Source organism: Empidonax traillii, unplaced genomic scaffold (assembly GCF_003031625.1).
Source record: "Empidonax traillii isolate 1590-97213 ecotype Southwest subspecies unplaced genomic scaffold, ASM303162v1 scaffold3671:size36572, whole genome shotgun sequence".
Lineage (NCBI taxonomy): Eukaryota > Metazoa > Chordata > Aves > Passeriformes > Tyrannidae > Empidonax > Empidonax traillii.
In genome coordinates, this window is record NW_020958864.1 from 8,300 (window position 1) to 19,894 (window position 11,595).

Sequence of the window (11,595 nt, forward strand, 5' to 3'; positions counted from 1 at the left end):
GACAGCCTCGCTGGAGCTCAGGGTCTCTTTGGGTGCTGATGATGTCATCAACCTGGACTTGTGCAAAGTCCACCTGAGGTGTATCCCAAGAAAATCCCAGAGCTGAGCTGGAGAGACAGGGATTGGATGGATGGGCTGCGCCCTGAGTCCAGAGGAGGCCACAGAGATGCTCTAGGGGCTGGAGAGAGTTGGGGTGTCCCACCTGGAGAAGGAAAGGATCCAGGGACACCTCAGAGCCCCTTCCAGGGCCTGAAGAGGCTCCAAGAGCTGAAGAAGAGTTTTGGACAAGGTGTGAAGTGCCAGGACACAGGGAATGGCTTCCAGCTGGAAAAGGGAACAGTTGGGTGGGATGTGGGGGAGAAATCCCTCCCTATGAGGGCAGGGAGGGGGTGGCATGGAATTCCCAGAAAAGCTGTGGTTGCTCCATCCTGCAAGTGTCTGTGCAATGTCCTTTCCTCCTCCAAAGCTTTCCCTGGTGATGTCACTGTGACCCCACCCTGGCCTGGACACAGGGTCCCCCCCTCCCCGTCCTCTTCCCCCAGGTGGCGGGCAGTGGGTCAAATGGCCTTGGTGGCCTCATAGGGTGTCAATGAACATGGGGGGACACTGGGGACGGGGGGGACATAAGGGGGACACTGGGGACACAGTGGGGGGACATGGGGAAATGGGAGGGAACTTGGGAGAATGGAGGGGACACCAGAGGGGACTTGGAGGAACATTGGGGACACTTGAGGGGACACTGGAGTCACTGGGGAGACATAATGGGGGACACTGGGACACAAAGAGGGGACACTGTCCCAGGGTCACCAGTGCCCAGGGCCCCTCAGCCACTGGTCCCAGTGTCACGCGGGGCCCTCCCAGTAACACCTTCAGTACCCCCGGCATTCTCAGTAAGGTTCAGTGCCCCCAGGAATCCCAGTGCTCCCAGTACCGTCCAGTGACCCCCAGTGCTCCCAGTATTCCCAGTCCCTCCCCAATCCTGCAGAGCTGAGTCCCCGCCGCTTCCCTGCAGAGCCCGGAAGCCGATTGGCCAAGCGCGACGTCCATCTCTACAATCCCCGCCCTCCCCGCGGCGGTTCCGCAGCTGATTGGCCCGCTTCCCTTCCCGCCCTTTCTCTTTCTGGCCTGCTTCTCTTCTATTGGCCTCTCGCCCCGTCAATCTCTCTTCCTTCGTCCCTCCTCTCTCTCTCATTGGACCCTGCATTGTCCATCAGGCTAGGGGGTTGCTGATTGGCTGAGGCGGGGCGGGGGGCGGGAGTGGAAGCCGTGAGGAGGCTGCTATGTCGGAGCCTGAGGCGGCGGCGGCCGGCACGGGCCCGGGAACGGCCGGGATGGGCCTGGGAACACCCAGGAAGGGCCTGGAAGCGGAGCCCTTGGGTCCCCTGGACCTGCTGGATCACTGCGGGCGCTGCCGGAAGCGCCTGAGCCCCCAGCGGGACCCGCGGCTCCTGCCCTGCCTGCACTCGGTGTGCGGGACCTGCCTCGGTGGAGATGGAGCGGGTGAGGGGGCACTGGGAGCAATGAGGCTGTTGGGTATAACGGGGACTACTGGGATCGGTAGGATCAGTGGGGGTCACTCGGAGCTCAGGGAGCACTTTGGGGTGACCCTGGTACCCCCTGTGCCCCCTGACCTCGTGTCCCCGCTGTCCCTGCAGTGTTCGAGTGCCCCGTGTGCCACCATCAGTGTCCCCTGGGGGACATCCTGGACAACTTTTTCCTGCAGGACAGCGGGGCTGGAGCCACCGCAGGGCCTGAGCCCCTTCAGGTAGAGCCTCGTTAGCGTTAATTAGCGCTAATAAACGGGGGAGGGGGAGGTATCGGTGGCCCAGCTTGTCCCTTGTCCCCAGAGCTGCACCAGCTGCGAGGACAACGCGGCGGCCACGAGGTTCTGCAACGACTGCTCCGAGCCCCTGTGTGACACCTGTGTGCAGGCCCATCTCAGGGTCAGGTACACCCGAGGCCACTCCGTCAGGGACATCAGTGAGTCACTGTCACCCCCTGTCTCTGTGTGACACCTGCAGGCAGGCCTATCTCAGGGTCCCACTCCCATTCCCAGTGCTATCCTGGTGCCATTCCCAGTCCCGTTCCTGTGTCATTCATGCAGGCAGAAGTGCTGTCCAGGACAGTCCCATCCCGGTCCATCCCCATCCATCCCAGTCCTATCCCAGTCCATTCCCACAGGCTCAGTCCTATCTCAGCTCCATCCCAGTGTTCCCACAGGCTCCGCCCTGCCCTGTTCTGTTCCCTCTCTGGGACCGTGCCCAGAGCACCCGGAGGAGCCCCGGGATCACTTCTGTTCCACCTGTGCCACCCTCATGTGCCGCCTGTGCCAGCTCAGCGCCCACCAGGGCCACCGGTGAGTTTGTTAGCGCTCATTTGTTAGCGCTCATTTGTTAGCGTATTAATCAAGCGTGTTAATTAGCATTGGGACCCATCATCCTGCTCCTTAGCCCAGGAAAAACAGGGATCTGGGGCAAAGAGGGAATGCAAATGGGAGTTATGGACTGAAAGGGCACCTGGAAGGGGGATTAGTTAATTAGTTGGCGAAGAAGAGCTAGAAAAAGTTTGCAGGTTAATTATTGTCATTAATTGCATTTTAGTTTAGTAAACAAAGCTCGTTAGTTGGGCAGGTAACAAACACTTGTTGAGCTAATGAGAAACTTACCAGGTTTTTTGGTTTTCTCCCTTTTTTCCCTCATTTTTCCTCTTTTCCCCCTTTTCCCATTTTTTTTTTCCATTAATCCCCTTTTTTCCCCTTCCTCTCCCTTTTTCCTGTTCTGTCCCCCTGTTTCCCTCCCGGTTTCCGCTGTCCCTCCACGTTCTGGGATCGTTTCCAGTTCCCGGAGCATTCCCGAGGCAGTTCCTACGGAGCAGGCGCTGCTGCTGGATCTGTCCCGGTGCCTCGGCACCAAACTCTCGGTGTTGCAGCACTGCCAGCGGCACCTGCGCGGCCTGTGCGTGGCACCCCGTGTCCCCTGTGCCCCTTCTTCCCCACCTCCCCTGTGTCCACCTTCCCGGCATTCCCATTGTTCCCAGGCAGTGCATGGGGGTGTCCCCCCTGTCTCCCCCTTCCCGGCATTCCCGTTGTTCCCAGGCAGCGCCGGGGGTCGGAGGCGCAGCAGCGGCTGCAGGTGGAGGTGAAAATGGCCATTCTGCAGGTCATGAGGGAGCTCAACAAGCGTGGCAAGGTCCTGCTCGGGGAGGCCCAGGTGAGGTGGCACTGTCCCCTCCTGTCCCCTCCTGTTTCCCGAGCCCAGGACTGTCCCCTCCATGTCCCCTCCCTGTCCCTGCTGTCCCCTCAGAAGGTGACGGAGGCGTGGCAGGAGGAGCTGGAGCGGCGGCTCCAGGCACTGGCGGAGCTACAGAAGCACCACGAGCTTGTCATGGCCTTCGTGTCCCAGGCCATGAGCACGTCCCGGGGCACTGCCCTACTGCTCTCCTACAACCTGGTGAGGCTGAGATCCCCCTGGGACCTCCAAACCCACATCCAGACCCCCCCCCAGAGCCTCAAACCCACTCCCAGGCCCCCCTGAACCCCCTCAAATCCACCTCCAGATTCCCCCTGTGTCCCGAGGGTGTCCCTACCTTGTCACACATGTCCCTGTGGTGCTGCGCCGTGTCCCTTCGGCATCCCTGTGACCTGTATGTGTTCCCCTGCCATGTCCCTCCAGATCCATTCCCAGATCCAGCGGAGCCTCCGTGTCCCGGTGGAGCCTGAGGAGCACCTGTGGGAGCTGAAATTCCAGTGGGATCTTCCCGCCTGGACCAAGAGCGCCGAGAACTTTGGTAGGGGAACACCAGGGGGACGCCAAGGGGTGACAAGAGACAGGAGGGACTGGGGGGGGAGACAAGGGACAAGGGGGGTGTCAGGGGGTCTCTGGTGTTCCCACCCCCCAGCAACATGCCTCCCCTTCGCCTCCCCAGGCACCATCATCTCGGAGTGGCCTCTCCCCCGCTCTGGGAGCCCCACCCCTGCCATGAGGCCCCGAGACCCCCCCCCACCCACACAGGTACTTAGGGGGGTCTAGGGGGGCTTTGGGGGGCCCCTGGTTCTCCCTACCCCGCAATAACCCTCCGCCCCCCCAGGTGGTGAGCAATGGGCAGGTGACCCCCAGGCTGCTCCCGCAGCCACCCCAGAACGGGGCTGGGGGAGAAGCACAGGAGGCCCCCTGGGGGTCCCCCCCAATTGCGGGGGGGGCTCTGGGTCCCCCCCTCCTGCCTCAGTTCTCCCCCAGCATCGAGGGGTTGGAATGTCCTGAGTTGTCCCCCCCACACCTGGAGCCGCCACCGGAGACCCCTGAGCTGGGTAAGGACAGGGGGAGGGAACAGGGGTGGGGGGGGACACAGGGGGATATGGGAGGGGAAGGGGGAGAGGGGAACATGGATGGGGGGCACACAGGAGAATTGGGGAGGGGGGACATGGGGGAGAAAGGGGGGGATGTGGAGAGGGTTGGAGGGGGATGCAGGTTGGGAAGCGGGATGACATGGAGGGATCACAGGGGATGGGGACACAGACTGAGCAGTCCAGGAATTCCCTGATATGGCATTTCCCAGCAGCCACCGGCCCCCCCGGAAACACCATCACAGGAGGGGACAGGTGAGGGGGGACACCCTGTCCTTTGTCACCTCCCCTGGGATGCTCCTGTCCCTTGTCACCTCTGCCCAGTCCCTCCTATCCATTGTTACCCCCCTGGTTCCTCCTGTCTCTTGGCTCCCCTCCTCCTGTCCCTCCTGTCTCTTGTCACCTCCCTAGTCCCTCTTGTCTCTTGTCACCTCATCCCTGGTGACATTTGGTAGTTTTGGGGGCTCCTGGAACCCTCCTGACCCTTCCCCCATTATTCAGGAGGAAACCTGGGAATTCCCCCCGGGAGGAGAAGTTTAAGAAGCTGGTCATTAAACGGTAATTGGGGGGGGAGGGGACCCCCTTGTCACCTCTGTCCAGGGCTACCTGTCCCATCCCTGTCACCCCCTTTGAGGGTCCCCGTCTCTTGGTCCTGAGGGTCCCCCTGTCTCATCCCCTGGGCCAGAGGGTGGCCAGGACCACCCTGGCCCTTGTCATAGTGTCCCCAACACCACCCTGGGGTCCCCCTGTCCCTAACTCTCCCAGACCTTGTCCATCTGTCTCTTGTCCCCCCACTTCTTGTCCCCCCGTCCCAAAAGCCCCAGATGCTTCCAGCCCCCTCCCCCCCCCACGACTCCCAGGATTTATCCCCTGGAGGGGGTTCCCCTGGTGCTGACCTCCCCCTTTATCCCCAGGAGGGCTCCCCAGGGTCCCCCCCCACTCCCCCCTAAGGTGCCACGGGTGTCACTGGAGCGGCTGGAGCTGGGCCTGGCGCTGGACCCGGCCCTACCCCCGCCCGCCTTCCGCGTCCTGCCGGGACCCTCAGCCGGGCAGTTCAGCGTCATCGTCATCGAGCAGGGTGGCACGCCCCAGGGGACACCCCAGGGGCCAGTGCAGGGCGAGCAGCCACAGGGAAACATCCCCGTCAAGGTGAGTGGGCCCTGGACTCCCAGGGTCACCTGTGCCCCTCTGCTGTAAGCTGTGTTTCTCCAGTGTCACCTCTACCCTTCCAGTGTCACTTGTTCCCTTCTAGTGTCCCCCTGTGTCCCATTGCCCCTTGCCTGTATCCTGCCCTTCCCCATGTCCCCTCTCCAGTGTCCCCTCCATATCCCCCCATCCCCTCCTCATGTCCCTTTGTCCTCCCTCACCGCCTTCCCTCCCCGTGTTTTTTTCTCACTGTGTCCCCTCCCCATGTCCCCCCCTTGTCCTCCCCACGTCCCTCCACGTCCCCCTGTCCCTTCCACGTTCCCCCCTGTTCCCCCTCACCTTTTCCTTTTACCTCTCCAGGAGGAGCCTCAGGAACTGGCCATCAGCGACCCCGGGGACACCAAACCCGTGGGGCTGCTGCCCCCTCCCCCTGTGGGGAGTGTCCCTGGAGGTGTCCCCACGGCGGGTGTCCCCGGGGGGGCGTGGAGCTGCCGGGTGTGTGGCCGCGCGGGGGCCGTGGTAATGTGTGACCGGTGTCAGCGCTGCTTCCACCTGCACTGCCACCTGCCCGCCCTGCTCGACGTGCCCAGGTACGGTGACCAGGGGAGCTGCCAGGATCCACTGGGGTATGCCAGGATCAGGGGCCCTTCAGCTCCTCCCTTTCTCCTTCCCTGATCCTTGTGGGAATCCTGTCCCTGGCCCCATATGTCCTGGGATCTCCCATTCCTAGTGGCTGCCCTTGGATCCCCGTGGCTTCCCCATTCCCCCTGGATCCCCATGGCTTCCCCATTCCCCCTGGATCCCCATGGCTTCCCCATTCCCCCTGGATCCCCATGGCTTCCCCATTCCCCCTGGATCCCCGTGGCTTCCCCTGGATCCAGTGGTTCCCCATTCCGCAGCCCCGACTGGACGTGTTTGCTGTGCCAGGAGCTCCCCCCACCCTCCGAGGTCCCCCCGGGACAGGGATCCCCACCCCATCTGAGCCCCCTGGACCAGCAGGTGAGTCCTGGGGAAGGGGGATTTGGGGGGATCCCAAGAGATCCAGGGGTATCCCTGGGGATCCAGGGCTGCCTCCTTTGTTCCCCCCCAGAGGTGTGAGCTGGTGCTGCTGGAGCTGCTGTGCCATGAGCCCTGCAGGGCCCTGCAGCGCCCATGCGGCCCCACGGTGAGTGGGGGCTACTGGGGGGGTCCAGGGGGCTACTAAGCCGTGGGGACCACCTTAAACACCTCAGGGCCTCCTGAGGTTTGGTGACCCTTGAGAAGTTTGATGCTCTTGGGAGGGGTTTGGTGGCCCCTGACCCCTGTTTGGTGGCCACAGGAGGGGGGTCCTGCCCTGGACCTGACCCTGATGAGGGCGAAGCTGCAGGAGAAGCTGAGCCCCCCGTACAGGACCCCTGAGGAGTTCGCAAGGGACGCCTGGGGGGTCCTGGGACAACTCCAGGGGACCACTGAGGTCTGGGGGGGTTCTGGGAGGGGTCTGGGGGGGTCTGGGCAGTGTCTGGGGGTCCCTCTAGGTGTCCCTGGGGGGGTCTGGGGTGCTTTGGAGTCCCTCCGGGGGTCTGAGAAGGTCTGGGGGGGGTTGTCTCTAGAAGGGTCTGGGGGTTTCTGGGGACATCTAGCGGTCCTTGTGTGGGTTTGGGGGTTCCTGGGGGCTGCCTGGAGGTATCCCTGAGAGAGTCTGGGAGGTCCTTGTGGGGATCAGGGGGTATCTCTAGGGGTCTCACCCTTGTGTCCCCCCAGGACAAGGTGGGAGTCCCTGAGGGGGGTCTGGGGTTCTCTGGAGGGGTCCCTGGGGATCTGGGGGGGTCTCGGGGGGGTGTCCAGCCCCCCTGACCCCCCTGTGTCCCCCCAGGACAAGGCTGGGCTGCAGTCCCTGCTAAGTGTCCAGAGGTTCCTCGAGAGCCACCTGAGCCGCGTCTTCGGGGACAGGAAATTCTGGGACCACCCAGGGACCCCCCCACTGCCTGAGCCCCCTCCCCGGGGGTGCTGGGACCACCCGGGGTCACCCCCGGCATCCTGGGACCCCAGTTCTCCTTCTCCAGGGTCCTGATCCCCCTCCCTGGGGTTCTGAAACACGCCCAGGGACCCCAATTCCTTCTCCCTGGGACCACAGTCCACCCTCCCAGGACCCCAGTCCCTCTCCCTGGGGTCGTGATCCTCCCTCTGGGACCCCAGTTCTGCTCCTTGGAGTGATAAAACTGCTCCTGGCCCTTCCTCGATGCGGGTCAGGGTTTGCTCGGCTGTGACCCCAGGGGAGGCCCAGGATGGAATGGGGTCCTGGCAGGGACCTTCAGCCCATGAAGAGGGAAGCCCAGGCTGGAGTGGGTTTTCCCTGGGTAGGATTCGTAGGGGACCCACGTCGGCACAGCTCATCTGTGAAGGACTGACCCCACGGAGGAGTGACCCACGGGACAGCAGTTTGGGAAGAGCTGCTGCCCGAGGGATGGACTCATGCCAGAGAGGTCCATCCAGGACTGTTTCCCATGGGAAGGACCCCATGGGAGCAGGGCAAGGACTCCAACTCCTCTCCCTGAGCAGCGGCAGAAACAACAACTGACCGTGGCATTCCTGTCCCCCTGCACTGCTGGGGGAGGGAGAGAGAACATGGAAGGAAGGAGGGGTGGGGGGAAGGCGTTTTTTAAGACTGTTTCATTTCTCATTCTTTGGCTTTATCCTGTTAGTAATAAATTAAAGTACTATCCCCACTTTGAGTCTGTTTTGCCCATGAAGGTGATCAGTCACTGACCTCTCCCAGCTCTTATCTTGACTCCTGAGCCCTTGGCTGTTTTTTTTTTTTCTCTCTCCTCTGTCTAGTTGCAGAGGGAGAGTGAGAGAGCGGCTTTAGTGGCTATCTGGTATCCAGCCAGGGGTAACCCACTACAGAGGGCAAACTGGTCCCAGCACAGCGCCCCCCCGGTAAAGATGGCGGCGCCCATGGCCAAGATGGCGGCGCCCATGGCCAAGATGGCGGCGCCCGGTGGGAGAAAGTGCCTCAAGCCCTGCCCCCCCCTGCGCGGGGATTGGTCGGTGTGGCCGGAAATAGGCGAAGTTTTCCCGAACTCCTTCTGGAGATCCCCGAACCCTTCCCGGAATTTCCTGAACCCTTCCCGGACTCTACCGAACCCTTCCCGGAGTAGTTGCCGAGCGGTTCCGGAAGTTGCCGAGCGGTTCCGGAAGTTGACGAGCGGCTCCGGAAGTTGCCGAGCGGGCCGGCCCTCAGCGCTCGCCCCCGGCCCCGTCGGTCCCGGACCCCCCGAAACCCCCCCAAAAACCCCCCAAGCCCCCCCAGAAAGCCCCAAGCCGTCGCTCCCTCCGCGCCCCCCGGGGGGGCCGGCGCCGCCCCGGCCCGGGCCGGCAGGATGATCAAGCTGTTCTCTCTGAAGCAGCAGAAGAAGGAGGAGGAATCGGCCGGAGGCACTAAGAGCTCCAGCAAAAAGGCCTCGGCGGCGCAGTTGCGGATCCAGAAAGGTTCGACTGGGGCGGGCTGGGACGGACTGGGACCAGTGAGGGGCACGGACTGGAACCGGTAACGATCCCGAGGGGGGTTCAGCGACTGGGCCCAGCGGGGATCAGGGACTGGGCCCAGATAGGCCCCGGTGGGGGGATGGGGGTAGTCCCAGTATAGGTCAGGGACTGATCCCAGTAAGGGTCAGATACAGGTTCCATTAAGGGTCAGGGACTGGTCCCAGTAGAGATCAGGTTGGGGCTCCAGTTGGGGTCACATACTGCTCCCAGTATGAGTCACGTATTGGTCCCAGTACAATTCTGCTGGGGGCCAGATACTGGTCCCAGTTGGGATCAGGGACTGGTCCCAGGAAGGGTCACACACTGGTCCCAGTTGGGGTCACACACTGGTCCCAATGGGGACGTGTCTGTGTACCCTTTGTCTCTGTCCCCTGTGTGTCACCTGTGTTGTGTCCCCAATGTCCCCCCAGTGTCCCTTGGTGTCCCCAATCCCCCCCAATGTCCCTAATTGCCCCAACCCCCCCAGTGTCCCCCCAATGTCCCCAAATGTCCCCGTTTGTCCCCAGACATCAACGAGCTGAACCTGCCCAAGACGTGCGAGATCGACTTCTCCGACCAGGACGACCTGCTGCACTTCCGGCTGCTCATCTGCCCTGACGAGGTGAGACTGTCACCTGTGTCACCTCTCTGTCACCTGGGTCACCTTCCTGTCAGCTGTGTCACCCCCTGTGTCCCATGTGTCATCTCCTGTTCCCCCCACGTCCCTCCCTGATTGTCCCCCCTTCCCCTCGGGTCACTTTGGGATCCCCACTGTCCTTGTGTTCCCCCGCCCTGTTCCCCTCTGACCCCTCCAATTGTCCCCTCCCATCCCTGGGGTTCCCCCAGTGTCCCCAACCCCCCCAGATGTCCCCCAGTGTCCCCAGATGTCCCCCCCATGACACTTCTCTGTCCCTCAGGGTTTCTACAAAGGCGGCAAATTTGTCTTCAGCTTTAAGGTGAGTCCTGGGCCACCAAACCTGTCCCTGGGCCACCAAACTCCTCCTTTGGCCACCAGTGGCGTTGGAGGGGGAACACCTGGTGGCCACCCCTCCCTGAGCAGTGGCCACCAAGCCCTGCTGGGGCTGCCGTGGGTCCAACGGGGACCCTGGGGGCTGGTGGCCACCAAGGTGGGACCGGTGGCCACCACCCGTGACTGGTGGCTGCATCCTCCCACCCAGGTGGGCCAGGGGTACCCCCACGACCCCCCCAAGGTGAAGTGCGAGACGATGGTTTATCACCCCAACATCGACCTGGAGGGCAATGTGTGCCTCAACATCCTCAGGTGGGCTACCAAACACCCCATAGGGGGCTACTGACATCCCTGAGGGGCAACACGTGCCTCAACATCCTCAGGTGGGCTACTGAACAGCTCCTGGGGGCTACGAACCCACGGGGGGCTGTCAACCACCTCCCGTGGCCGTGGCCACCTGTTGGTGTCCGTGGTGGCGGCGCTGCCCCGTGTGTCTGGCTGTGTCTGTGTGTCCCCATGTCTGTCTGTCCCTGTGTCCATGTGCCAGTGTCGTGTCCGTGTGTCCGTGACGTGTCCGTTTCGTGTCCATGACGTGTCCATATGTCCACAGGGAGGACTGGAAGCCTGTCCTGACCATCAACTCCATCATCTACGGCCTCCAGTACCTGTTCCTGGTGAGGAACATGGGGGGACACACCTGGGGACACACGTGGTGGGGGTGCAGGACATGGGGACACACCTGGGGACATGGTGGGGGGTGGCAAGGAGGGCTGGGGGGCTGGTGGGGGCAAGGGCAGGCAGGTTTTGGGGTCTGAAAGGAGACACTGGGGGAGGTCCCAGGGGGCGTTTGTGGGGTTTGGGGTGTCGGGGAAGTGTTTTGGGGTCCCTGGGGGATGTTAATGGGGTTTTGGGCTGGGGCGGTGTTTTGGGGTCCGAGGGGTGTTAATGGGTTCTGGGGGGGTTGTTAAATGGTTTTGGGGTCTGGGGGGTATTAATGGGGTTTTGGGGTCTGGGGGGAATGTTTTGGGTTTGGTGGGGGAGCTGTTAATGGGGTTTTGGGGTCTGTTCAAGCGTTTTTGGATCTGGGGGGGGCTGCTCATGGGCTCTGTGTCCCCCCCTCCAGGAGCCAAACCCCGAGGACCCCCTGAACAAGGAGGCGGCCGAGGTCCTGCAGAGCAACCGGCGCCTCTTCGAGCAGAACGTGCAGCGCTCGCTGCGGGGGGGCTACGTAGGGGCCACGTACTTCGAGCGCTGCCTCAAATGACCCCCCCTCCCCGAAAATCCCCCCCCGAAACACCCCCGGGACCCCCCCCCCAAAATACCTGACCTCCCTGGACCCCACGGAGCCCCCCAAAACCCCACTCAGGGAGGGCTACGTGGGGGCCATGGACTTCGAGCGCTGCCTCAAGTGAACCCCCCCATGAAATCCCCCCCAGAAACACCCCCGGGATCCCCCCAAAAAAACCCCAAATTCCCTGACTCCCCTGGACCCCACAGAGCCCCCCAAAACCCCCTTCATGGGGGCTCTGTGGAGGCCACAGACATCAAGTGACCCTGCCTCCCAAAAAAATTCCTCCCAAAAACACCCCCGGGACCCTCCAAAAAAAACCCCAACCCCCCCCCCATCCCAAAA

The 11,595-nt window shown here is 62.7% G+C and overlaps 2 protein-coding genes across 2 annotated transcripts; both read left to right on the top strand.

Annotated features, from left to right (window-relative positions):
• Nucleotides 1-1,280: 1,280 nt before the first annotated feature.
• On the top strand, nt 1,281-7,577 carry TRIM28 (tripartite motif containing 28). Its single transcript, XM_027910525.1, has 18 exons — nt 1,281-1,500; nt 1,656-1,765; nt 1,848-1,980; nt 2,221-2,356; nt 2,838-2,954; nt 3,095-3,209; nt 3,303-3,449; nt 3,672-3,786; nt 3,925-4,010; nt 4,087-4,306; nt 4,555-4,597; nt 4,844-4,900; nt 5,257-5,491; nt 5,849-6,078; nt 6,388-6,487; nt 6,579-6,653; nt 6,807-6,941; nt 7,341-7,577. The coding sequence occupies exons 1-18, from the start codon at nt 1,281-1,283 to the stop codon at nt 7,536-7,538; spliced, it is 2,472 nt and encodes an 823-aa protein (XP_027766326.1). The 3' UTR covers nt 7,539-7,577.
• Nucleotides 7,578-8,655: 1,078 nt separating this feature from the next.
• On the top strand, nt 8,656-11,274 carry UBE2M (ubiquitin conjugating enzyme E2 M). The gene is made up of 6 exons (XM_027910530.1): nt 8,656-8,956; nt 9,520-9,614; nt 9,910-9,948; nt 10,171-10,274; nt 10,573-10,636; nt 11,086-11,274. The coding sequence occupies exons 1-6, from the start codon at nt 8,848-8,850 to the stop codon at nt 11,224-11,226; spliced, it is 552 nt and encodes a 183-aa protein (XP_027766331.1). The 5' UTR covers nt 8,656-8,847; the 3' UTR covers nt 11,227-11,274.
• The last annotated feature ends 321 nt before the right edge of the window (nt 11,275-11,595 follow it).

Bases quoted from the DNA above. Each gene is read 5' to 3' on its own strand.
- TRIM28 (XM_027910525.1), top strand. From the start codon at position 1,281: ATGTCGGAGCCTGAGGCGGCGGCGGCCGGCACGGGCCCGGGAACGGCC. The intron at 3,450-3,671 runs GTGAGGCTGAGA...ATGTCCCTCCAG, and splicing joins TACTGCTCTCCTACAACCTG to ATCCATTCCCAGATCCAGCG. The intron at 6,654-6,806 runs GTGAGTGGGGGC...TGGTGGCCACAG, and splicing joins AGCGCCCATGCGGCCCCACG to GAGGGGGGTCCTGCCCTGGA.
- UBE2M (XM_027910530.1), top strand. From the start codon at position 8,848: ATGATCAAGCTGTTCTCTCTGAAGCAGCAGAAGAAGGAGGAGGAATCG. The intron at 10,275-10,572 runs GTGGGCTACCAA...ATATGTCCACAG, and splicing joins GTGTGCCTCAACATCCTCAG to GGAGGACTGGAAGCCTGTCC. The intron at 10,637-11,085 runs GTGAGGAACATG...CCCCCCCTCCAG, and splicing joins GCCTCCAGTACCTGTTCCTG to GAGCCAAACCCCGAGGACCC.